Genomic DNA, 26,898 nt, shown 5'->3' with positions numbered 1-26,898 from the left:
CTTTCTGCACTACAGGGTGAACATGATTGTTCCTAGCCTGGATATACAGTTCAATTAACGCTAACAGCAGGACCTTCATCTCCACTTCCACCCACACTCATGCATCTGTCCATTGGTCAGTTGCCCTGCAGCTGTGTTGGGACAGCAGTCGATTGTTAAGTGCTATGACTTATGGGCAAGCATCTCATAGTTCCCTGGGCATGCAACTTCTGCATGGCCTTAGCTGCCAAGGCTCCCTCCTCTGAAGCTGCAGGCCTGAGAAGCTGTCATAGAAAGCAGTCCTTCAAGTTGAAGCTTTCTGGCATTTGCAGCTTTCGGGGTGGCCATGCTGCATTTCTGGGCTGTATCATGCAGGAGCCGTCAGCTCTGTTGAGGGTTTTGTTTTTGTTTTACTGAACAAACTAACAAAGGGTCTCAGTTTAACTCAAATGGAGCCCTCCCGGCCCTTAGGGGAGATACCAGTAACTCCTGGCTCAGCCGGTGGGAAAGGCAACCCAGGGAACATGGCGGCAGCCCTGGCAGCATGTGCTGTAGGGATCAGGGGAGAGGCACAGGCTCTCGGCCCAGAAGCAGTACATAAGGACAGGTGTTGAGGACAGGAGACAAGCGTTCTCTGAGCTGGCTCCTGGATTTCTCTGTGGTAACATTTTATTCAAGAATTGGTTTGAAAATTGCTGCACTGCAGCCAGTGGAGGGGCCTCAGGAACTTCCTGCAGCCCAGGCGCTGGGATGTCACGGTTCCCTCTGTGATACAGTTGGCCTGTGATTCTCTATCACACCCCATCCCACACAGGGAACTCCCACAGCAGATAAGTCCCAGGCCGCCCCCCCGCGCCCCCATCACTGATCACTGCAGCTTCTCTATGTCTTTCCTACGCCAGGAGCCAGCCATACACCACACTGGAGTCCCCACCAGGAACCAGGTTTCTTCATGACTGTGTGGTCCCCTCTGCCCACTGACGGGTTGGAGAAGGGTTGCTCTGCAAAGGTGAGGATGGCAGCACAAGACTCCTGTGCAACAGCAGGGTGACAACAGCAGAGAGTGTTCCCAACGCAGCAGCCCTTGAGCTAGCACCTCCCCGAGGATCTGCATTGCCTTGCTCCACCCTCAGCACTTCGGAATCCTCTGCAGGGGCCACAAAAACATTCCCGTTTGGCTGAGCTTGTCCCCTGTTGTCCTCTGGCCAAGTGCTGAATGGAAATCCCAGGGCCTCTTGAGCCTCATTATGCAGCATTTTAGTTCTGAGTCTGGCCCCTGGCACCTTTAACCATTAATATCAACTGTGCAGAGCATCCTGGGAGGTCCTTCTGGAAAGCACAGGTCAAGCTGTGGATGAATGCCCCTATCGCAACTGAGTTTCCCTGGTCGTGGAGCTGTATCCGTGCAGATGGCCAAGCAAGAGGCCGGGTGGTCCTCTCCTGCAAAAGAGCTCATGCTTCTGTCCTGTCAGTCACCTCCCCGCTTCACAGTGCTTAGGTTTCAAGCAGCCAGAAATCCCACAAGGTTCACTCAAGAATGCAATCGGCACATGCGCACAGGCAGTTAGAAGACTTGGTAAAAAGTACAGGGTCTGTGGCGTTGCCCTCTCCTGCTGAGATGACTAACTGTGTGGAACGGCACATCTGCAAAGAGAGCACAGCACGAAGACAGGATGGGGGCTAGAACGCAGGGGCTGGTGAGAGACAGCAGCGCAGAGCTCTGCGCTCAGCTCTGCTCCTGGTTCTCTGGGTGATTTGGCAAGTCCATTCCTCTCTGGGCCTCAGTTTTCTCACTGAGAAGTGGGGGTAAGGACTTTGTCACCTCCCAATGGAGCAATCCTGGGGTCAGGGACAAGGAGGGTTTAATGAAGTACTTGGAGATCCCCAGAAAAGTTGTCAGAGGCAGGCCTGGCTCTGTGTCGGCACCTGCGTGTTGAGAAGCAGCAGCTTCACTCCAGGTGCTGGTGCACAGTACCTAAACTCAGCTTGGGCAGCCAAAGGGCCACTCTGGAAAGAGCCACTGCCCTGGCCCCTCCTCCTGGATTAACAGTCACTCACAGAGCACAGCCTTTAGGTCGCTGCTTCTCTCGTCTCCTCTTGCCTCGGCCCTTGGGTCTCCTCCTTCTACAGGAAATGGCAAAAGGAAGAGGCTGAATGGATGGGAGACGAGTCAGGGCTGAGGAGCCCAATCCCCAGAGTCCTCGTTAACACCACTTACCTTCCTGGCTTTAGCGTATCCTGCCGAGGCCTGGAGGAGAAAGAGAAGAGGGTAAAATGATCACACTGCGTACAAGGCATCTGCAGGGCCCCTAGGTGTGGGGGGAAGACAGGGTTCAAGAGAAATAATGTGGACTCCACGGGATGGGATCACACCCCGACAGACTGCCTGCCACAACTCCCTCACTGAGGCTCCTCCCCCTTGCAATGATGAAGCCCCCTTTTGCCAGCGACATCAACAGCTTGTGGCAAAGGCACATGCAGGAAGTATTTAATGCAGTGTAGTGTCTATCACCCAATGTAGCACCTGGAGACAAGGGAGGAACCAGGACACAGCAGCCAGTGGAGGAACTTGAGTGCGAGTCAGACACAGAGGTGACTATGGCCCTTAAAAGTGGCCATTAGTTTTGGGAGTCCAAACTGACATCCCGAGGGCTTGATTTGCTGAGGTGCTTAAGCGCCCACAACTTCAGCTGGTGGCAACAAGAGCTGTAGCGACTCCACACTTCTCCAAATTGGGCCCCAGGTGTTTCAACTTGAACCCTGAACATTGAAGCACACAAAACCAGAGACCACTTTGAAAATCTGGGCCTGACGCATTCATTCTTTAGCAGTCAAGAGCTTCTGAGCAAACTGGGAAACAATGCAGTTCTGGCACAACCTCTCTGTTCGGGACAGCAAAGCCACTAGATGGTGCAGGAGGACCACTAACCCAGAGGTTCTCAGTGGACTGCCAACCTCAGGGTTGTGGGAGGGTTTGAGGCCTTCGCTGTGGGAGGGGACACCCTGGGGACCCTCCTGCTGCTGAGAATGAGCCTGGAAGGGCCTTACCTGCACTCGCACTGTCTGTGCTCAGTAAAAGACAGCTCCACGTAGGGCACCTCCCCCACCGGCTTCATCTTCAGGAGCTGAAGGGGAACAAAAGACCTTCCATAGACCTTCATAGCAAGGCTAGTTCATCATTCCCCTTCCCTCCGCTCCTTGCCAGGGCAGTGCCCTGGTCTCAGACAGGTAGGTGGTGCTGGGGGAGGGCCGCGGAGTCAAAGAGTGCAGCCTCCTGAGGCAGTGGGAAAGGAGAGAGGCTTTACGGTCCATCCCTGCAGCTTGAGCCTGAAAACAAGGCTTTGCCTCTCCCATTCTCCTGCCAGCCTACCCCCGGCAGTGCCCTCAGCCTCTCCAGCCCCACAGGTGTCTGTCGCCCGACAAGAAGAAGGCTCTCGGGCTGCCCATGCAATCACTAGCTAAAAATGTGACAGGTGGGTGGCCCAGCATCCCCAGAGACACCTCTAGTCCTGATGATGGGGCGGAGAAAAAAAAACAGCACTGGAGATGCCGGGATTCATTTTGCTGCAACCTCAGGGTAGTATGTGCCTCACCCCTCCAGGGGGCGCCACACTTCACTGGGGCAACAGACCAGTCATCTCCCACACCCACACAGGTGGGGCGTCGGCTCCCTGTGTTTTAACTGCAGCGCCCAAGATGAGACCTGTCAGTCAAAAAAGGTGAGTCATGAAAGGGAGAGCAGCAAAGCCCCAGTGAGGGGGGCACCTCCGGAGGTGAGGCACAGATGTGGGGGACGTGTTCCGCCCAGCCCGGGGGAATGTTAGGAATGACCCCTGACGTCTGCTGCTGGCTCCAACCCTGGCTCACTGCAGCCGGAGGAAGTCAGATAACTGCCCCCTGCCTTAGTTCCCCACACGTCCTGGCATTGTGAAGTCACACCAGTTTCCTGAGCTGTGGGAGAGGAGCCCAAGTCCCTGCACTGTGACATGAGCAAGGTCCGCCTGGCTCTTACCTGCATGGTGACATTGGCTGTCTCCACGGGGACGCACTGCAGCGTCTCGTCTCCGCAGCAGCCGGTGCAGCGTTGCAGGGAAATACAGGATGGGCTGAACACGTGCTCCATCTCACTGGGGTACTCGGACACAATATCCACCAGCACTTCCAAAGGCCGACAGAAGCTGCGGCCCCAAACCTCCTGGAAGGGCAGGACTGGAAGAGACCCAGGGAGGGGGTCTAAACTCATGCCCAGAGGGTGCCCGATGACCTGTTCCCTCATGCCCTCACTAAATAGTTGAGCTGAGTGAGGAGTGTCTGGGTGGCCTCCCACAGGCATCAGCGCAAGCCCCATTGCGTGCCCCAAAAGCTTCAGGCAGCTACCAACATTGTAACTCTCCTTCCAGGCTAGCATTCCTTTTCTTCTCTCTGAGCTGTCCCGTCTGCTGCTCTCTGCCTGTCTCATCTGTCGTGTGCTGAGGCGGAATCAGGATCTTTTTCATCACCAGCCACTGATAAAAGTCTCTTTTCTCTTACGGAAAACTGTGGCTCCACTCTCCTAGTTAAAACACCAGCCCCGTTTTCTTCTAGAAGCTGTCCCCTCTCTAAAGATCACCAAGCAACTCTGATGCGCCCTCAAACTAGAGCAGGCGTCCTGAGAGAGTGGTTGAATTTTCCTGGAAAATGTTATGTCATTTGGACAAGATGAGAGGATAATGTCGTGATTTGGGACATCCTGAAAAACAGCGTTCATCAGAGCAGCTGCCATACTGGATCAGAGCATCAATCCAGGTATATCGCAACCCTCTCTGGCCAGTACCACATAGATCAGAGGAAAACAGTCTTTTGGTGCTCACCATCCCCCAGGGGCAGTTTCTTATCAATCCCAAATACATTACCTATTGGCTTGTGACCTGAAGCACAAAGACTTGTCGTGCCCAAAAATTTTGTTAGAGAAGAAGTTGCCTCAGAGCTCAACTCTGAATTTTTCAGTCAGCTGCAGTTCCAACAAATCACTGCAGTTCACTTTTCACACCTTTCCTTTTTTTTTGTGTCTTTTAATTAAATGGACATAAAATTCTAAATGAAAAGTCAAAATATATTTCCCGAGACTGTCCAAAGGAAACATGTTAGCTTTTGCCAAGTTTAACCGAAATAATTCAGCAGATTCAACGCCAATGCAAGAAACATTTCACTCAAACTAGGGTTATAGGGTTTTTTATGAAGAATTCTGCCCAGGTCTGATCCTACACTTTGCCAGAGAAGGGGCTTACTGGTTGGCATTCACAGGGAGGGCTGGATAAGCACCTTCCACAGGGTCCATTAGGGTGGGTATCTTGGGGGAACTAACTTCATGAGGAGACAGGGGAGCCATTTTGCCAACACATTTTTATTCTTCTGCCTCCCACCAAGTGGCTGATGATAGTCCCAGTCTGATTCCCCATTGGTCATATTTTATCAGCTCCTTCTGGAGCTTCCAGCCACCTCCCCCAAGGCTGCCTACTCCTCCTCTGGGGTCGGAGGTCAAAGGGGTTCCCCAGACTCTGGGGCAAGACAGAGGGAGGAGAGAATTCCAGAGCCCACAGGGGATCTAATATGCTCACACACAAACAGGAGAACCTGCTGTAAACTCACCTTGTCCTTCTGAGGTGGTGTTTCTGCTGAACCTGTCCCACTGCTGGAAGAGAAATGCGGAGTGGTGAGACCCAGGTGTTTTAGGAAGAGGCAGTGGAGGAGTAAGCAAAATGTAGCAAATTCTTGGGGTGTGACACACATCCCATTTTCATCCATCAGCTTGGGATCAACACTGACACGGAATGGAGCCCAACACCCTAAAGGAGAGAGCTCCTCCTGCTGAGTCCCCAGCACCCCTTCTCCCCTTCCCTAGCTAGCTAAGAGTCTCTGTACCCCACCCATCATGATTCTGTCACAGCCCCATCTGTTTCCCTCTTGCCAACTCACAGCATGTTGGCATCTGCCCCTGTGGACACATGCAGGGCCCCGCCCCCCCGTACTAAGCTGTGAAGTGCAGAGTGCTCTTGGGGTGCTGCATACATCCTAATTCTGCCATGCTATACCCTGGGTTTTGGGGGAAAGGGGACTCTGTCACCCACATGCCGACCAAGACTCCCCCACTGTGATGGACTCACAGCACCCAGCAGGCTGGGAGAAGCCCCAGTCACCAGGCAGACACTGAGCAGAAGCAAAACAGGCAGGTCAGCATGGATGGGCTTTTTCTCAATGGCAAAAGCTTCAACCACAAATCAAAGCAAATTAATATGAACTTAAAAGGCTGGGGAGGTCCCTCTCCACCATCTCCTGGGCTGGGCTTGGCTTCCCGCCACCCCTGGGTGCCCATCCAGCTACTGGGACAGACTTTCTATGAGAACCTGTACAAGGGAGGGGCATCGCTAAGGCTTTTCATTCACTGGAGACCAGATGGTGTCCCTGCATGATGCCACAGCCCTGCTTTGGTGGTCTGCTGCCTTGCTAGTCGCAGTGCCCATGGGAGGTCTGGCCCTGGGAGGAGGTGTGGGGAGCTGAGTCTCCCACTTGTCTTTTAGCAATGGGAAACTCTCTGTCCTTGCTCCTGGGAGCTTCCAGGGCACTGGCCAGGTGTAGGAGGGATGCCAGGCTTCACCAGGCTGCTCTGACCCTTTTCCTGGGACCATGGCCAGGAGGCAGATAAGCTCAAAGTCTTCCTCACTGGACTGGCTGGAAGCACCAGACCCCTGGCAGCGTCCTCACAATATTGGTACTTTCCCTCTTCTCAGAGGATGTATCCCAAGAGCCCATTTTTCCTGGCTGTTAGCTGGAGCAAGCCGAACCCCCAGACCACATTGGAGCTACCGATCTTCTGCTCCTTCCTTCAATCACAAGCCTGTCCCGCAGCGTCCCAGTCTGCCCCTACACAACGGGAGGTCCCAAGGAACAAGAGACAAATCAGACCCTGGGGAAGGTAGTAATGGGGCAACCCCACAACAGTTTATCAGGCTGATTCTCCATTCTACCTGTCCCACCAGATACGCTACAGGAGCAGCTCCTCAGTGATGCTCTAGCATGCCCCACAGCGATGTGTGGGAGGTAATCGGACTTGGGACCCTTACAGCAGGATCCCAGAGGACTTTTCCACTGCCAATGCCCCTTTCTGCTCCCCCACATCCATTATGTGGAGAACACATTGGGGGTGACCTAGAAGCTGGGGCTCCCTCACCTGAGCGGGTGATGCCTGCAGCACGAAAGCCACAAGAAGTTTCAAGAAGCTGCTGAGAAGCTGCATGGCTGGTTCTGCCGCCTCAGTTTTGCCCCAGTGAAGAGTCCCGTGGCCCAGCCAAAACAAACATACTGGCCCCTGTGCGACAGTCCAGAGCTGGGGTGAGGAAGAGAGATCCCTGGCTGTGGTGCACCCAGCAGCTTTTACGAGGGCTACAATCCAGGACCTAAGTGTCCCAAACGCAACATCTGTGGATCCAGTTGCAGCAGCTTAGCCCTGGGAGAGGCTGTCCCCTGTGGGCTGTGCTGGTCCGTGGCTAGAAGACAGAAGGACAGAGTTACAGAGCCCCTGAGGTGGCCTGGGATGAAGGGACAAGGGCTGTAGATCGCTGAGATGCAAGTCCAAGCGGTCTTAGTCCTGGACACTGGCACCACCTCTGCCTTGCTCAGTTCCAGCACACAGCTTCCCTCCTGCTCCAGCACTGGCTGTGCTGGGGCCCCCTCTGCACCTCCTGCTCCTGGGAGCTGTTCTCCAGCCATGTGAATGCTGCCCTGCTGGCTTTGCAGCTGTTTCATGAGCAGAGAGCTCCTCCCCGGTCCCTCCCACCTCATACCCTCCCTCCCACTTTCTCTTCCTTTGAGACTCACAGAGCTGCATTGCATCCTTTGAGCTCTGCAGCCCCACGGACTCCAGTTGTCCGCTTCCTTTCATGGTGCATCATCAGCCCTGCATGCGTTTGTGTGCTCGCACGCAGGTGTACACGCGTGTGACTGCGTGGGCGCTGCTGCAACCGGGCACGCGGCTGCAGGCAGATGTGACTGTGAGCGGAGTCGTAGGTTCCCACAGGTGGGACCGGCACCTGTGCAGGTGTGCATGTGGGAGTGAGTCTGTCCTCTGGCAGCCCGCCAGCCCCTCCCGGCAGCATGCTATGGACACGCAGCGTGGGAGCCAATACGGGGTTGAGGTCGTACAAAGCACATCACTCGAGACCCTTCGAATATGATTTGACCGCAGCAAACAGATTGCAGAAAACAATTTGCCCTGGCTCTGGGGTGAGGGAATAGATAGGACCCAATAGGGCGCTTTAATCCCTGACTGATATAACTCGCTCTGATTCACCCACTGTTTACTCTGCCTGTCTGGCTCTCTCTTTCCCACGCTCTCTGGCTCTCCTGCCCTTTTGAAGTTGAGGGCTCAAGCTCCTGAAAATCAGGCAGAGCCTTAACGCTGCTTCTCCTGAGGCCTTTCCAGTTTCAGTCCTCATTAATAAACATTTGCCCTGTGGCAGCGGTGGCCTCCACCAGGGCCACACAATGCATGGTGCCGTACACACACGGCTGTAGACATGCCCTGAAAACTCACATATAAAGAATCATTCTCTATTAATCCACGTGTAATCCGCTCCACATTGGAATGTCGCAGGCCCTGGGCTGTGGTATTGGACGCTGCGCTTTTCATGTGTTTTTTAAATCTGAGATATGCACCACGTGGCTGGGTGGATTTCATAGTAACAAGTGACCCTTCGCGACAGCTGCCAAGTTAAACCTATCTTGTGCGGGGAGCTGACAGAAAGCTGGGGGGGGACTCAGCCTGGGGCTGTTGGGCTGTCGCAGAGGCCAGTGGCACAGATTCCTGCCCTCTCTGAGGTTTGAGAGATGGTTGGATTTGATTAAGTTCATTTCGGAGGTGCCTGTGCAGAACTGCTGCCTTATTCTCTGCATGCATCAATCCACATAGCCGTAATGTGTGTCTATGCTGAGAAGCCAATTAGTTTGCTTCAGCTAGAAGAAAAACAGGAGTAGACAGATTTCTCAGCGGTGTCTGGTTGTCTGTTAGTCAAGTGGGCACGATCTGCAGAGACCTGTACAGCTGATGTCCAACAGCTGAAACTTCCTCTGTGCCCCAAAATGCAGTATGCAAGCTCCCTCCTGCAGACTTTCCTCCTCCGCCTGGCTCTGGAAGCCCATGTCAGTACAAACTACTGACATAATGCTTTAAAAAGCTCCAGGCACTGAGTCTCTCAGTGCGTCTAGTTACGGCTATTTATTTTTGTATATCCCCTGACTCAGGGATTCTGGCTTCTACAGAGTCCTGCACATAGTCAGGGCTTAATAAATAATGAGAATCTGCTCTCCAAGCAAGCTGGAAAAGCCAGCTGTCCCCGTCCCCAAAAGCCCCTGTCCCCATCCCCAAAAGCCCCTGCCCCCCCCGGCTTTACATAACACAAATGGGACAGTGCTGCTCCCTGCAAAACCTGAGAAGCCAGACCCACCGTGTCTATCGTGCAGAGATGGGAGCTGTATCTCAAAGAGTGTTTTCTTGTAACAGCTGTGACATTTACACTTCCCTGCGGCTGCTCTCGTTTTTCCTTTGGGCTTCCCAGCCTGCTTGCCCAGGGCTTTCAACTGGTTCAAAACCAGGTGCCAAATTAGGGCCGTGTGGGTGGGGTGGGGGTAAGGAAGTAGCAGTATTCTGCCATGTTCTACCTACAATAAAAAGCTCCACCTACCCTATCAGAGACATAAGCCACGTACATACAGTTTCTGCAACTCACACAGGCCAGTGCACACAGGCCACATTTTCAAGGCCTTTACTACAGACACAACAGCGTCCAAGTTACGTTTGCTTTTTACTCTTTCCTGAGAAGCAGAAGAACAAAGAAGGAGTTTGCAAATGGGGTGCCCACTGCACACCAGCCTAAGTCCAGGCCAGAGCTGAGTTCTGACACTCAGGGGCTTCTAGCGGCACATGCAACAGAATTTGCAAGAGGGATTTTGGTGTCATTTTTTAATCCTAAAACAAGTAGTCCTGTGGCACTGTAGAGAGTAACAAATTTATGAGGGTAAACCCACTTCATCTACGCCGCTGAGATTTTTAATCTAGGTGATCTATGTTCTCTGACTGTCCAAGTGTTTTTTTTTATACACAAATTTGCACTGAAACGAGAAGGTCCTGAATTAAATCCAGTTTAGTTACTTTGGTGCAGACTTGCAAAGACACCAGCCCAAGGGCTCCTTGCACCCTGGTGCTGTACCACCACTCCACACTGAAGCTGGGCTGGTCGTGCCGGCTTAGCTACCTTATGAAGAGAAAAACTGCAGAGAGTTTCAAACTCTAGTCACTGGCAGTGTATTATGACTGTCTTATTTTGCGTTGAACACACTGGAGGGTGGAATCTCATGAGTGAGGAAGCGGTGGCTGTTTGGGCTGAGGCAGGGCTGCTTTTGGAGCAGTGTGGGAAATGTAACCCTCCAGGCATCAAAAATAACATTCCCTGACAACGAGTGTGGTGTAAAAGAACAAACAGGACAGTTATGTTTTCTCTGTACCGCAGTTATCGTGGGTATGGCAGATTTGGGCACCCGAAAGCAGCAGGGTCCAACATGAGGCACTAGGACCAGCCCTGCGCGGTGGATTCCACACGCCAGGGGATTAGTGCCAGGGTTTGGACATCTCACATCCTCCTAGGAAATAGACTTGGCCCTTCACTGTGGCAACCTCCCACAGTAGTGCAGATGAAACCCTTGTCCTCCTTCATCTTTGCACGAGGGAGAGAACATGACCCACCTGTGCCCTGAGCGGCACAAGAGGCCCTTGTGATGAGCTGGAATTCCTCGGTCCTGAGCTGCATCTGGCTGCTTCATGGGCTCACGTTCCTGGGGTGTGCGCACCAGGCCCTGGAATGCAGCCCCGGCAGATGTGCATTCTTGTCAAAACCAGAGCAGGGCAGAGCCTGCTCCATCTCAGCCTTCCCCAGTATGAGGGCCAAGCCAGAAAAGCACTTCTTAGCCCGAGCCTCCTCCTTCACTAGGACGTGCAGGAGGCAGCAGTGGGGAATCACCTGCTGGCAGCCCAGCAGGGCTCACATGTCATCTGAACCCATCCAACATATCCCAGCTTAGCTCATGGACGTCACAAACCAACCTATTTCTGGCCTGGCAAACTGGCAGCAGATAGGTGTCACAGGCCTAGACAAGCTCCCCCTTGTGGACAGTGACCAGGCTGCTGTGTGAGGATCCCTTGATCTGGGTAGACTGGCTCTTTCTTTGGCCTCTCTGACACACCTCCTGGGCATAGCATGTCTATTGCCCGCTCAGGGAAACGGCAGCTCACCAGTCAGCTGCCCTAGGCCCCAGAGACAGGGCTAACCATTTCCAAGACTCTCCCATAGCTTAGGGATACGCTTTCCCAGAGCTCTAACCCTCTGGGCACCCTGATTTCCAGTTCAGCTCCAGAGGAATGTGTGATAGCTGAAGCCCATAACGCAGAGCGGGGTTGTAAAGGATTCTAACACAATCACTTTAGAGAGCACAAGAGACATACCGCCTTGAGGTAAAAACAAAAGCACACCTGCATGCTGTACCCTGCGTCTGCTTCCTCACCACTCAGGAGGGTTATTTGGGGTCTGGTTGGAGTCCAGGATCCCCCTCAGGACCACGGCTTCACCAGATCATGAACCATTTGTCTCCTGTAACCAGCTTCCTTCTTCATCACCTCGCCCCATTGTCAAACAGGGCCTCGCTGCTATAAAAGCATGCCAGCCCCTTCATTCCCTGCCTTGCCTCAACCGTCCTTGTCTTTATAAACCCTTCTTCTGTCCTCTGTTCTCCTGTGTGGGATCTGCCACTCAGCACTCTCAGGCATAAACTTGGTTGAACCAGTTTTCCAGTTCAGAGACATTACACACCTCCCCCCACCCCCCCCAGCCGCAGCATACCTATTGTATGATGCCCGCAAAGTCATTAAGGTTAATGACTTTTCTTGTTTGGGCCTAGCTTCTCCCAGACAAGATGAGGGAAGGAGCCAGGGATCTCAACAGCCCATGGCTGACTCACTGACAGAATTCAATGATGCAGCAGTTTCATAGAATAAAGCAGAATTCATCAGAAGGATAATAGATTTCTCCAAACCATCACAACAGGGTTACAAGGAAGAACATAGATGCAAGATTTTATGTACAGTCTTTGCAAATAAACAGGATCGCACCAAAGAAATAACTGACTTCACATCAATTTTTCCACTCAATGAAAACAACCCAGCAAGGCTCCAAATATTAGCCAACCACTAGGATCAAAAGGAAAACATAATTTAAGAGCCAATACCATTCTCAGCCTTGCAACTAAGAAGAGACCTGCTCCATCACCCAAAGAATTTACAGTCAAACACGGCATGTTTGACAACATGGTATATTCAATAGCTGAGACACCAGAAGAGAGGGCAAGCATGAAGCAGCAGCAACGTTTACAAGAGATAAGGGCAATATGGCTTTTTGGAAGCGGCATGATTTTACTTTTAATCATATGAAGCTAAGTAGAAAGGAAGCAGCTCTTTTCCAATATCCTTCTTTAGCCAAGAACAGGTGCAGAATGACATGCATAGGGTGGACAGAGCCATGCGAGAGTCGCAGGCTGCAGCAGCAGGAGCGCTGCTGTGCAGGAGTGAGGGGCATTCTCGCAGGGGCCCTGTGTTCTCTCACTCTGTGGTTTCATAAGGATTAAGACTATTCAGTACAGTGTGAAGGGCACATGTCTTCCAGGCAGAGGGATCACCAGCCCCAGCAGTACTAGGGAACATGGTTCTTAGAACATTCCTGAGCCCCTGGCTGCAAATTCCTGTGGCGTCACAGCTCTCTGTCAAGCCAGGTGCAGGAGGCTGGGGGGGTGAGAGGCAGGGAAAAGTCTGTTTGTGAAGGAGGAGGCTGACAATTGGGGGAAATGGGTTGTGTTGTGCATCCCCCAGCCCCCCTTGTCACATGCATTGTGAGCAGAAGCGGCTGTTGTTGCTGTCAGCAGTAGCAGGAAGTGGCAGACGGTTAGTCACCCCTGGCTGCACGTGGCCGGAATGCTGCTATTTGTTTTTGTTACTCCAGGCCTGGAATAAGCCTGCCCTGGGGAGCCCCAGTTTCACCGTTGGGCTGGCCAAAGTGGGAGAAAAAGAGCTGCAGGCAGCTTGCTGCTGGCCCACCCAGTCGCTAGCAGCTGGGCCTGGCCTCTGAGCAGACCCTGACAGAGAGAGCAGGGTGTGATGCACAGCACTGGCTCCGACACAGTCCTAGGGGAGCAAAGCCTTCTTAGAGGGGTCTCACACATGAGACCTGGGAGACGGTGGCGCCGAGGCTGCCCTGTGGAATGGCTGAGGCCCAAGTCCCAGACAAGGAAAAGTGCCTAGTGCTGTGTGTGAGGCCCAGGCAAGGAGAGCAGAGCAGAATCCTCCTTGGCAAGCACCATTCCCTAATGAGCATGTGCCTTTTTGCTGCTGCCCCGTCCTTCTCGTTCCCATCCCAGAGCCAGCTTGCTCCTTTCTCCCAGCTACCCTTTCTCCACTATCTTCCCTCACCATTTAAGGTGCCCTACCCGCTTCTCTGTCACGGGGTCGGGTGGCAGCTCCAAGGGCAGTACGTTGTAGAAGGGGGCTCTAGCGTCAGCTCTGTAGCTTTATCTCCCCCCTGCTCTCTTCTGGCTCGCTTAGCCAGAGCGCGCTCCCCAGCTCATGAGCTGCACCCTCAAGGAGGAGAATGTCGTTGACAGGAAAACACAGCCACCGCGGAAGGCTGTCACCGTGAAGGGGGCTCCTGGAGAGACACCTAGGCCCAAAGCCAGGTAGGGCCCTGATGATGAAAACCGAGACGTCGAGCTTGTCCCCCTTCTGCCGTGCAGAGTGAGGTGAGCCGGAGGGACGTGCTCTCCCAGAAGTTGGTGCTGTCTGTGTTTTTGATTTCAGCCCGCTCCAGGCCAGGCTTTCAGCAGCATTTCTGAGTCAGAGGCAGGAGGAGTGGGTGGGTGTCTGTTCTGTTTTGTTGAGAAGCAGGAAGTGTCCTCCTGAGGTCTGATAGCTCCCAGCCCAGCCATGGCACAGGCAGGACCAGGTACCAGTAGGAGCACATAGAGCTGCCAGGGCATCTGCTGTTCCCAATGCTTCCGGGCAGCCAAGGACAGCTGTCAAGCACAGCCCTCAGTCCCCCTCCTGCCTGGGTAACAATGAGCTTTGGTTACTAAGGCAGATGTTCTGAAGAGGGCAAATCCCAGGAGCAGATGTGGCCAGGGAGAGAGGCACCGACAGAATTGCACAGGGACCCCCAAGGAGATGAGAGTGTGCCCAGCTGAGGTTTGGATCAGCAGGTGCAAGACAGGAGGGCCTGGTCCCAAGGAAACAGCCGACTTTTTGCAGCATCTCGTGGGCTAGCTGTGTGAGGCGGCTTCTTTCTTGGCTTCACCGCAGGTTCTGGACGACTCTCAGGAAGGGAATGGAGCCCAGAAACAAGAGGCCCCCTGGGAATGTCACTCAAACAGCTGCAGAGCACTCTGCTTGGACAAAACAAGCAGCAGGCGCCAGCTGGCAGAGCAGGCCTGTAACCATGACAAGTGTGGGTCGTGGGGCAGGAAAGGCCGTCTTTGCACTGCCCTCTGCCACTGTTTGGACAGCATGGGCAGAGTTGAGACCAACCAAAGCAGGGATGAGACGGCAGCTGTGGTCTGCATGCTGTGGAGCAAGCAGTTAATATCTCCTGCGTGTCTTCTCACGCTGTGAGCAGAACCAATCTGCTCCCCTGCGAATGGGGTGGGCTGATAAGGGGAAGCAGCCCGACACCCAAGCTGACCCTCCAGCCCAGGGCCCCTTAGCCTCGCAGACCACAGTACCCCTCTCAGGACTCTGATGTGTGTGGTGTATCCCCCAGTTTCACCTCACCTGAAAACTATGTGCTTACAAAATCAGGCAAAAAGCACAAATATGTGACAGTAGGCTATTACTGAAACACTGCTGCTGTCTCATTTTCACCACATAAGTATAAATCACTTGAAACAGGGTTACCCCATCGGACCTTTCAAAAAAGAGGCCACCCCAAGAGGGAGCGTATCTGTATCGGCATCTACCAACTCACATTGTATTAATGTACTAGATACACTCTACCACACTAAAACAGCATGGGTTGGTAGATACCGATACAGATACGCTCCCTCTTGGGGGTGGCCTCTATTTTATACGGTAGCCCTACTTGAAATTCAACTATTGTACTGAGCTTTCAGACTACAGTGCATAGAGCAGTACAGTATACACAAGCCATTGTATGGATGTTTAGTTTGCACTGGCTTTGCTTGTGCTTTTGATACCGCCTGTTGTAAAATTAGGCACACGTCTGGATGAGATGATGTACCCCTTGAAAGACCCCTGCGTACTCCTGGTTCAGAAGTGCTGCTCAAGTCCCTGCCTTCCTTCCGGGACCCGGCTATTAAGTTCCTTACCTTGTTTAGGGACGAGCAGAGGGCAATTATCCACAATGTGGGAGCCAATCTGCTCCACTTATTGCCCCCTCCCACAATCCAGCCTTCCCGATATTAGAAGCACATGGGCAGATGCTGTCTGCAACTATTTCTCTGCTGCCAAACTCAGGCACCATCCACACCCAACTTAGTGTCTCTAGCTGCTTATCATGTGGATCCAGCTCTCTTGGCTTTAGCTGTCATAATATTGACCCAGGGAAGATGGGATCCTGCCTTGCCCAGGAGCATAAACACAAGAGGATCGGGGAGCAGCAGGCTCCTACGCTGGGCAGACTGGGGCAGGAGGCTAAGCTGCTTCCAAACACTCCACCCTGTTGCCACCCCTGCTGATAAGTGGACACTTTTGAACTACACAAGCAGGGTTTGCTTAGATTTGTCTCAGTGATGACAAACATATGCACCCCAAGGCTTCATTCTAAAGAACTCTACAGGACGTGTGCACAGGAATTGCTAACCCCCACCCAAAAGGGGCTGAAACATGACAGCTGATGAACCACACCACCACCTCCTTGCTCAGGGAGCGAAGGGCAATCCAGTATCCTAAAGAAATGACAGGGGGCATTGAAGAATGGCCTCGTTCCTGTTGTTTTGTCTATGGACACTGGTGCTGCTGTTCAACCATTTTTCAGGCCATGTAACAGATAGGTATTAAAGCCACATTGAGTTCATTTTGCTGAGGGAGAAATTTATTCAAATGCTTTTCTACCTCCAGAGACCCTGATTTTGTTCTACTGCCTTCCCTTTGTCACTCACTTTGGGTGCTAGAAAAGCAGCCAAATCTGTCTAGAGAATCCTTTACAAACCCTCGCAGGGTGACAAGTATCAGAGAAGTAGCCACGTTAGTCTGCAGCTTCGACAACAACAAGAAGTCTTCTGGCACCTTATAGACGAACAGATATTTTGGAGTGTGAGCTTTCATGGGAAAGCTTATGCTCCAAAATATTAGTCTATAAGGTGCCACATGACTTCTTGTTCTCTTTACAAACCCTGTTGTTTGTGGCAGTGGGTCCCAACCTTTTCAGTAACGCGGAACTCTTCAATGAGACAAACAATGCCATGGCACACCCACATTTCTCAACTGAATCATTTGCTCATAACTGCCACATTTACTTACATTTACTATGGTTACAGCCTTATTACAGAGGTTTGCGACACAGTAGTTCACACAAGCTGAACAAGGATCAACTACATTAACAGTTCAAATCCACCACAGAAGACACTGGTTTACACAGCGACCACAGACACATTTTCAAAATCTGGTCAACCCCATGCTGGGGATGTTGAGTAAACAAGTAACCACTGAAAGCAGCTGCCCTCCCCACCAGCTCATTGGAGCCAGGACACGGCATGTAAACCACGTCCCAGCTCCGAAAGGCTTGCACTCTCCCTCCCTCCCCCTCTTGCCACAGCAGGGATTGGGGGTGGGCTCCCCGCCAGCTCCTGCAGGCCGGGAAGCAGCATGCAGATGCCTCTCAGCACAAATGGGCTCCTGTGGGGTCAGCATTTCCCCTCACAGTGGCTCTGTAAAGAACCACAGCACAGGGAAATGGATGAAATTTCATGGCACCCTTGAAGAGTTCTCACAGCGCACTAGTGTGCCATGGTACTCTGGTTAGAAACCACTGGTTTATGGTGCTCATGGATCCAGTGTCCTCGATATAGTTACTGGAGTGTTCTCTTTTATTAGCACTTCCATTGTTTTATAAGCAACAACCATTTGATTTATGGGATGGTCATTGTCAGGCTCACCCTTTCTTTTGGAAAACTGGTATCATATTCCCCTCTCTGTGGTCTGCCAGTGCTTTTCTAGTTGGCCATCAATTTCAGATGTCCTATAACTGGCAATACTTCAGTGGGCGGTGTGTGTTTCTCAGTCTCACTGATGTGTGTACATTTGAATTTGCAAAATATTCACTTCCCTTCCTTGGTCACTAGCTGCTTGTCTTCACTCTTCTGGATGTCAGATTTCAAAAAGGAGTTCAGTAGCTGGGGGCCATTTTAGAACGATCCTTGATTCCACCCTCTCCCTCATCTACGAACTTGACCGGCTTTCCTTCTAGCTCTTCTTCCCTTTAACATATGGTAAAAGCACCTCAGGGTCTCCTTAGCCTCTTAGCAGGATTAGCTGATTCTGCTTTCTTCTTCGTCCTGCAGCTTTCACATGCTCTCTGTTCTTGCCCTCCTTCTCCACAACAGGCTCTTTTCAGTTCTCAGATCTGTGAACTGCTCAGCTATGAAACCACTCTACCACTCTTTCAGAAGAAATGTCATCTGTCACCCCACCATTATGGCATCTTTTCACCTTCTTCCACCTTCTCCTGTGCTGGTGGATTTTAATACTTCCCCCCTTATACACTAGCTTTCTTAATTCCTCACCAAAATTACTTTTGTCCTAGAACAGGTGGCTCATATAATGTTCTCCCTCCACCTCTTCTTCCTTCTCTGTCTGTCCCATAGCAGTTGTATCCATCAACATTGACAGATCAGGTTGTTACTGGACCCTCGCTCCACCATTTAGAACCTCTTCTGGTTCTTGCTGGCTCCCTGTAATCCTGGGTTTTGGATACGGGTGGGCTCCTGCTTGTCATCTCCTGTGGTTGAATGTCTCATTCTTCTTTCTGACACTAGACGTTGGAAGCACACGTCTGGTTGTTAGAGCTCAGCATTCCCCCTCCAGAACTCCACAGGAGTTACAAGTCACTTTACAAGTCCTGCCCACTTGCTGGTACCTGATCTGAGAAAGCTTCTGATCCAAATGGTCTCTCATCAGTATCACAAAAGGTTCCTCCGCTCCGTGACTCCAAACGCTGCTGTCTCCTTCCCCGGCTGATCTGCTCTCCAATCCCTATATTCTCCTCACTTACACTGACATTGAAAAGAACTTGAAAAAAATCAGAGTGGACTATCTGCAGCCCTCCCGCTTCCTTCCTGACTGAGTTAACCTCGTTATCTCCAGCCTTGCTCTGGCCTGCCTATTTATACCTGCCTTTGCAAATTTCCACTACCTGCATCTGACGAAGTGGGTCTTTGCCCACAAAAGCTCATGCTCATACATTTCTGTTAGTCTATAAGGTGCCACAGGACCCCTCGTTGCTTTTGCAGATCCAGACTAACACGGCTACCCCTCTGATACTTCCCGCTTCCTTAGGGACTCAGACTCTTCAAAAGCAGAGATCACTGTGGCAATAAGCACAGGGCAGGTTGGCTTTTGTGACAGGGATTGAGAGGCATTCAGTAATCCCTACACTGGCCTGAATGGGACCCATCCCCGACAGTGAACAGAAAGCAGCTTTCCTCATCCCAACCCCTAGACAGACACCGGCTGTGCTTCAAGCCCTAACAGGGGCAACTGTGCTTATCTCAGTAGAAACAACAAGAAGTCCTGTGGCACCTTATAGACTAACAGATAAGGTGCCACAGGACTTCTTGTTCTTTTTGAAGATACAGACTAACACGGCTACCTCTCTGATACTTACCTCAGCTGAGGAGCCCAAACCCAGTTCAGTAAATCCCACAGGCAATGGCCCAGAGAATTAGTATTCCAGTCTCCTATGGCATCCAGGCAGCTGCCCCTCTGCTTCCCTCACTGCACTTCAGCTGCCCTGTTTGTCTGCCACTCCTGCTGGAACCATCTTGGAGGCTGCAGTGTCCTTTCGGCCTCCACACTGAGGACAGGCTGAGGGGAGGTCGTGCAGGTGCTGTTGGGAGCACGCGCAACCGCACCAACTTGGCTAAGAAGCCTTTTCCCCCACCCCACGGAGTTTAGCAGGACACTCTAGAGTCAGGATGGCCAAACTCTGGGTCATGAGCCACATGTGGCTGTTTTACTGTTAAAGAGCAGCTCAAAGAGCTGCTCCACCTCACCCCATTCTCCACCTATAAGACTGGAGGGGGTGGCCTGGGACTCTGCCTTTCGGTGGGGTGGTGGGGAGTACCCGGGCTTCTGCCCAGTAGGGAAGGGGGGCTTTGGGCTTCAGCAGGAGCAGGGCTGAAGCCCCAAGCCCCATTAGGTGCCTGGCAGGAGACTGACACCCTAAATCCCAGCCCCTGGCAGGTGAGCCCCTGCTCTCAAACGTCTGAAGATCATCTGATGCAGCTCATAGGAGCACGGCTGTAAAGACTGGGAATATGGAAGGGTCTGGCAGCCAGACACAGAAAGGGTCAGTTGTCACAGAGTTTTCGTCACACTCCAAGCTCTGGCTAATCCCTCACTGGAATCAGGACGATTGGTGATTAGTGCTGAGTGTATGACTCAACTCTGGCCTGGAGACTTTGGATCCCATTTCCAAGCCCTCTGAGCTCCAGGGGCAGTGGGTGCAGACACTCTAGTTACATTCCCTTCCAAACCTCATTGCCAGGGGTGTTCTGTACAGCTGAAGAGCCGCCAGAAGATGGGATTTCAGTCTAGTAGAATTGTGTCTTAGAGAAAAGTAGCTCCTCTCCACACCCCTCACCCCATGCCCTGTGCCCCCTGCCTCACCCCGTCCTCTCCTTTTCTGACTTCAATCTCCTCCTCCCCCGTTAGACAGTCCTGGGCACTTCTTGCCTAACTCTGTCTGGGGCCTGGCAGCAGCTCCTCGCTAATGACAACCAGATGCTATTTGTCTCTTGCACAGTAATCCTTCCAAGCAGCCACTATCCAACACTTCCCTTCAGTTCCCTGAGGGCACTGGGCTCTGGCACAGCCCAGCCACATGGGGGGCCAAAGGGCTAAAAGTTCCTGAAATCCCCATTCATAGCTTTCCATTCATGAAAATGACACACAGCGTCGTACGCTGGCTGTGCAGGGAGCTCCCAGCAGCAGGGGCTGCAGAGAACAGGGCAGGACTGCTCCTGGCTACCCCGGCCAAGCCATGAGCAGCAAGACTCTGAGAAGAAAACTGCCTGCAGTAGCTCTGGGATTGAAGCTGGGGAATGTAAACAACCCAGTATCCACAAGAAGGTCACATAACCTTAGAGTCCAGTTTCTCTTCCTCCTGTTCTGACCTTCCTAATCTCGGGAGCTGCACTGTTTACTAGAGTGAAAAGTAAATAAACAAAGCAAAGCACTAAAGAAATGTTTTTTGGCTGATACTCTACACCCTGGTCCCCAGCCGCAGGCACAGATGCACACGGACACAAGCCTGCACATACACAGGCATGCCCAGACAGGCACAAAGACAAGCAGAGACAAGCGAGCCCAGGCTCAGGCGGACACAGGCACTCACAGAAGTGGGTGCTCATGTAGGCCCTGAATCGCTGAAGCTTTGCTCTTCTTATTGCGACTTATAGTGAAGTAGGACCTATGTGTCCACTGGGCTGGGTGCTACAGGAACACAGAAGGGAGGGACGGTCCCTGCCTCAAGGAGCTAGCAATCTCAGCACAGGACAACAGCAGCTGGATGTAAGACGCCAGGGAAACTGACAAAGCGGGTGAGGTAATATCTAGCATTGGCCCATCTGTTGGTGAGAGAAACCTGCCTTCGAGCTACATAGAATTCTTCCTCAGGTCCAGGAAACGTATTGTAGATGAGACAGAACTGGGCAGCACGGTAGGGCGTGGTTTTGGCACAGCAGCCGCCCAGCCATTGGTAATTTTTTTTTCTTTCTGTTATTTACTGCCGGGGAAGCAGCCTTTCATACTCACTTTGCACAGCTGTAAATGATGGCACCAGGTACAAGGCACGAGAGCGTGCAGCCCACACACAGCCAGCCAGACGCTCCTGCACAGCAGGGCTGGAGTCATGTCGGAATGCTCCGAACACCATTCCAACGTGATGCTTTTTTTTGGTGCTCCAGTATTTCCATAGGATGACCTGGGAGTGACGGTACAGGGAGTGTGTTGTAGCACGGATTTTTAGGAGTCAGTCTCAGCTTCACAGACCCAGGCAAATTTGGAAGGGCAGCTTTAGCAACCTCCCAAAATGTCTCTCTGAGCTTCTACAGGCAGCTCCAGCATAGACCATGAAATGCATGGAAAGTACTGGGTCCAGTAACACACCTGCTTTACCTCCAGCTACAGAGGGATATGGCACAGAATGCAGGGCATGGGGCGAGATTAACCATTCTCCATTGACATAAACACGGCACTGCCAAGGTGCCTTCTGTCTAGAGTGCAGAATGGGGATGGGGCAGAGTGAGGTGGAGGCCTGCAGCCAGGAGAACTCCTTTGAAGGCCAGTCCCCATAAGCCTCTCAGCCATCACATGCCCATGCTATGAAACCGCATGGCCATACGGTCATGGCTCCTGCGGGGTAGATCCCAAGCAGGCTCTCCTAGGGTGGCTAATTTCCCCCTGTCCCTGCACAGAACCCCTCCAGACACAGGGGACTCTCTAGGAAAAACGGGTCTTCTAGTAAGTGGAGCAGGACTGGATGCTCTATCTGATTAACCATCTGGTACTAAGCTTCTGACGCTTCCCACGCCCCAAACACGCATTGGTGTCATTCTGCCCTTGGCCCAGCCACTCGCCAGATGGGAGGTGGGAGTGCAGGAAACTACAACAGGGTGAGACGGGTGGATGGAGCCCAGTGAACAGCCCTGGCCATGGGGACTGAGTGCCTGCTGCAAGCACCCCGCCCAGGCCAGCTTGCTTTGGGTTTCAGAAGCTGACTGACCAGGGTACAGTGGAGGGTGCCCTGCAGGTGGAATGGAGCAGGGATACAAAATACACTGCTGTTACTATTGGGACATAGGCTGGAGACAAAGAGCAATATTCCTGCCTTACCCTGGCTAGGTACTGGTTTCGCCAGCAACAGCAGTCCGGCAGCCAGAAACTTCTGCTCTCCCAGCCCATTTGCTTTGGCTCTGAGCCTCTAGAACGTTGACTTGTCCAAAATAAATCCCGCTAAAAATCCCCCTCTTGTTCTGTGCTGCAAATGCCGTGTTCTCTCAGCCACCTCCCCTGCTGCTCCGCACAGCTCTGGTGCTCTGTCCAGTACGGGTGCCTTGCCTTCCGCAGCACAAATCTCCCCTTCTCCACCCAGACACCGCCGCCGCCTCCTCCATCATACCAACCCAATCTGTACCTAGGGGCCTTTGCCTGTTTATGGCTGAGCAGACCCGCCGATGCAGGGGAGGCAAAGGGACACTTGCCCCAATGCCCAGGAATTCAAAGGCGCCCAGGGCTCCCAGCCACAGCCACCACTACTACCGGAGTAGTGGCCAGACCCCTTTAACTTGCTGCTGCAGCACTGTGCAGCAAACTCCAGGGGGTTCTGAGAGGTAGCTGGGGAGGGGTAGCGCGGAGGACTGGGTGCCCCAGCCCCGTCCCTTCTGCTCAAGGTACTGCCCCTTCCAGGAGCTCAGAGCCAGCCCCTTCCACCTTGCCAAAGGCCCTGGCAAGTCTATGGGCCCCTCTAGGGCTGAATAACATTGACTTCCCTTTCCCCAACCTATCTCTGCCAGCCCCTTGCACACCTTGTGCCACCCACATTATTAGTCCTGCATGTGGGACGCATGGGAGCTAGGCCCGAAGGTGAGTTTCTCCAGTGGGGGGTGATTTGGGGCCCAGCACAGGCCATATTTGGGTTCCACTTGCACAAATTGGAACCCATACCCTTTCCCCACCAGCTGCTCAAGACTGATCTTCTCGCGTGTTATCTGTGTTCATCTATCTGCCCTCCTCTCCATGATTCGTCTGGGTGGGAAGCCTGCCAGTTTTACTCATTAGCCTGCTGTGATTCTAGCAAACCGGATGCCAGATTACGCCAAGGTACTTCTGCCTCACTTGGACCCTGACTAATACATAGCTGGAATTCGACAGGCCCACCCTGCGTTAGTGTTGTTAAAATAGGTCCTAGAGTTATAAAATGTGCTTAATGTTTAGACTTCATTGGGTGTCTGTAAGATGCTGCATGCCTTAGCATCACTTTTAACAGCTTGCCCACCCCGGGAGGTCCTATCTGGGTGTTTGCATTGTGATTCTCTAACTGTAAACCACCAGACCAGAGAAGCACTGATGAGCATGAAATACTAGTCTCCAACAAGTGGTGGTACCGCCAGCCAGTGGCAAAGAGCCACTGAGGTGAAGGGGCTTGCTCAGAGCCAGCACAGCCTCCTGACAAGTCATTTCTCATCTGAAAACCAGGCATTGCGAGCCTCATCTCGCATCTAGGGACCTCAGGGGGTGCCGTTAATCAGCATCAGCAATGTGCTCCGAGCTACGGTAAGAGAAGCCAGGTCCCTGTTATCACTGGGAGGAGGGATTCTGGGGCTGAGCTGCAGCGCTTCCTCAACTCTCCCATTTCCCCTCTCTCATACTCCCCAATGGAGGGACTTTTGATGCTGAGGCCACACTTACCCTCCCTGGGAACGCTCCAGATGGGTTTTCTCAGGCAGTTTATACTGTAGCCATTTCTTCCCACTGTTGATCCCACCCCATCCCAGCTGAAATAACATCTAACTGCCTTAACCCAAAGCCTTGTTATTGCAGCAAAAAGTGGAAATACTGGGACTCAAATGAATGGAAGTTACAGTGAGCAAGACTGAAAACGGCTCCAAGTATCACAGCCTCCGCAGACCCAAGGGAAAGGGACACAAATCAGGCTGTCCCCACATTATATCTGCACAAGCCTAGCCAGAGGCAGGCTGCAAGAACCCAAGGCTGGGAAGGCAGCCTCAAGAGGAGACAGGCAGAGAGGGAAGTGACCTCAGGAATGTCTCACTCAGATTCTGCTATTAGAAATTGTGGGATTGTTACTATTTCCATCAGGGGATACCCTGGGGATTGTGGGTAAAGAAAACAAAGCTCCTGAGAACTGGCAGGACTCGACTGCGGGCAAGAGATGTGACCCAAGGCCCTTCCTCCCACCTCCTTTCCAAATTAGCCCTGTGGAAGTCTTTGCCAATGGAGGTTCCCACAGGAGCGACACTCATAATTTCTGTCCCAAGCAGCACTCTCTCACTCCAACTCAGTTGCGGGCAAAGCCAGAATTATTCTACTCCTGGCCAAACCGTGCCTTGGAGAGGACACTGAATATTATGCAACCCCAAAACATAAACTGGTAAGAGCAGAACATCAGCCTCTGGCATCAAGGGATCTAAAGTAGATTCTAAAAAAGGAGTGAAGGAGAGAATCTATTTTTCCATCGCTTTCAGCCTCCTCTCCCCAGCCTGTGCCTGTCTCTTCTCAACACTGCTAAGCAGACACTACACGTTCACACCGCGCTGTTCACAAATGCTCTAAGCTCCCCCATGTGGAGCTGTCCTTTTCCACATCTGTGAGACCTCACAACCAGCCAACGGGTCATACTCTGTCTCTTCCAGGGGAGCCAATGAATTAACCAGGCCCTAGGCATCACTTTGACTTGTGTTTTGAACTACAATTAAATGGCAATTTGTCTGCAATCACTCACACTTTGAATAAGACAGTTCAGTCTGGAAGACAACAGTGCTCAGTACGTACGGCCCTAACGGAGCAGTTACAATGCAGATCAAGAGCTTGTTATTTGAACCTGTAGGCTGTGAAGCACGACTCAGAACAAAGGCTGGGGCCACACTTGGCCAACACTTCGAAATGGCCCACTGAGGGGAATAAGGGGATTTCAAAAGGTGCAGCTCCTTTCAAAAAGGACCCCCATTGTAGCCACACCGAGCTGCACACATTGGAAAGCGCCGCGGCCGGAAGCATCCTAATGCTCACGAGACACTGAATATTCAATTCAGTGCCTCATTAGTAATCTTCGAAATGGCCATTTGCATGACCACTTCGAAGTTTTGGCCAAGAGTGGCCACAGCCAAAGTGAGGTGCAGGGGTCATATTACTTTTCCTTTTCTACGACTTAGCTAAGTCTCTCACCCTCCTGTGAGATTGCAAATATAAGTTAGACAAAACATGAGCACCTTGAATTGAATATGAGAACCCTCTTCTGGAAGACTGGGGTTTATTTCCGCTCCACCGCTCTTGGGCATATGTGGCTTGCTCCCTAACCCTTCACCTCACATCTAAGGGCCCTTAGGGCTCATTCCCTTGCCGCCTCCCTAGGTCTTTGGGTCTTGTCATGTCTGGTTTGTTATTTGTCCTCATATCTGCACATCCTGCAGTACATGCAGATCTGCCAAGAGTTCCAGGCTTCACAGGACTTTTTACTTTAACTCACAAACCTGCCCATTTCAAATGGAAAAGGAACATTTCCCACATTCAGAGCAGCCTGGAGAGGGGAGGAGCAGTAGGTGCAGTTCGCCCTGGGCCCCCAAACCAAATGGTATTGCACCTTGCACTGCAGAGTCACAGCACCACTCAGCTTCAGTCTGTCTCCAACAGGGTGGCCATGCAGAATGGCAGCATCATTGCAACCCATGTTCCCTCTAATGTTCTCCACCCATGGGCCAAACAAATTGTGTCATGTAATATGCAGATGTGCACGACGAATAGAAACACAGGCCGCCCTCTGTGGTCACTCTGCTAATCATCTGGGCAGCACCTGATTCTCCTGGGCAGCTGCTCAAGCATTCAGCCTGCAGGGCACACATGCTAGGTGGCAGTATGGAACTGCCACACCATCAGGGGCTCATTCACCTGCACATCTACTGCTATACACCATCATGTGCCAGCAATGGCCCTCTGCCATATACATTGGCCAAACTAGACAGTCTCTACATAAAAGAATAAATGAGCACAAGTCAGACCTCAGGAATAGTAACATACAAAAACCTGTAGGAGAACACTTCAATCGCCCTGGACACACAGTAGCAGATTTAAAAGTAGCCATCCTGCAACAATTCTTTTTAAACAGACTCTAAAAAGAAACTGCAATCTACTTGCAAATTTGACACCATCATTTTAGGCTTGCACAGACACGCAAAGTGGCTGGCCAACTGCAAAAGCAGTTTCTCCTCTTTTAGTGTTCACACCTCTACGTTAGCTGCCAATAATAGCTCACATCCTCCCTGACTGAATTCACCCCATCATCTCTGGCCTTTTTCCTTCCTTCTTCAGGACCCTATAATTTAGACCCTCCTCTGGAACCCCCCACTCATGCATCAGATGCATCAGGTCTTTGCCCGCTAAAGGTTATGATCCAAAATATCTGCTAGTCTGTAAGGTGCCACAGGACATCTGTTGCTTCAGGAGGGAACTGGGGCTGTCAAGGAGCAGACAAGCCGGACAGGAGCGGTGCAGGGTCCCACTTGAAAGGGCGGTGGGTCAGCGATGGGGGAGATGTCGCTCAACGGTGCCCCAGACAGCCCCCGGAGCGTGGCTGCTGCGCCCGTCGCCCAGGCACGTGGTGCTCACTTGGCCTCACACGAACTCCAAGGAACTTCCGCCAGCCCCATCCACTTCACAAACCGCACGCGGCCGGAAGCGGAAGGCGGCCCTTGGGTGACGCCACTCGAGGGCAGAGTGAGAACACAGAGCATGTCGTTCCGGGCGGAAAACTTTTTACGTCACACACAGCTGCGCACGCGTGCCAGACGCGCCGACCAAACCGGCGCGCGAGAGGCGCCTCGACC

General features: G+C 52.3%; 1 protein-coding gene across 1 annotated transcript; it reads right to left on the bottom strand.

The window, feature by feature from the left end:
• Positions 1-636: 636 nt before the first annotated feature.
• On the bottom strand, positions 637-21,218 carry PGF (placental growth factor). The gene is made up of 8 exons (XM_074998798.1): positions 21,092-21,218; positions 7,187-7,502; positions 5,608-5,650; positions 3,992-4,188; positions 3,028-3,104; positions 2,198-2,227; positions 2,038-2,103; positions 637-1,623 (listed from the first exon to the last, which is right to left on the bottom strand). The coding sequence occupies exons 2-8, from the start codon at positions 7,250-7,252 to the stop codon at positions 1,602-1,604; spliced, it is 501 nt and encodes a 166-aa protein (XP_074854899.1). The 5' UTR covers positions 7,253-7,502; positions 21,092-21,218; the 3' UTR covers positions 637-1,601.
• Positions 21,219-26,898: the final 5,680 nt, after the last annotated feature.

Source organism: Carettochelys insculpta, chromosome 6 (assembly GCF_033958435.1).
Source record: "Carettochelys insculpta isolate YL-2023 chromosome 6, ASM3395843v1, whole genome shotgun sequence".
Taxonomy (NCBI): domain Eukaryota; kingdom Metazoa; phylum Chordata; order Testudines; family Carettochelyidae; genus Carettochelys; species Carettochelys insculpta.
Note: the sequence above shows the minus strand (reverse complement) of the source record. Positions and strands in the feature narration are given on the sequence as shown.

What these genes read in the sequence shown, in the direction of transcription:
- PGF (XM_074998798.1), bottom strand. Translation starts at nt 7,252, where the DNA reads ATGCAGCTTCTCAGCAGCTTCTTGAAACTTCTTGTGGCTTTCGTGCTG. An exon ending in CAGCCAATGTCACCATGCAG is followed by an intron (nt 3,105 to 3,991) that starts GTAAGAGCCAGG and finishes GTTCCCCTTCAG; the next exon opens with CTCCTGAAGATGAAGCCGGT. An exon ending in CGACCTAAAGGCTGTGCTCT is followed by an intron (nt 1,624 to 2,037) that starts GTGAGTGACTGT and finishes CTCTCTTTGCAG; the next exon opens with ATGTGCCGTTCCACACAGTT.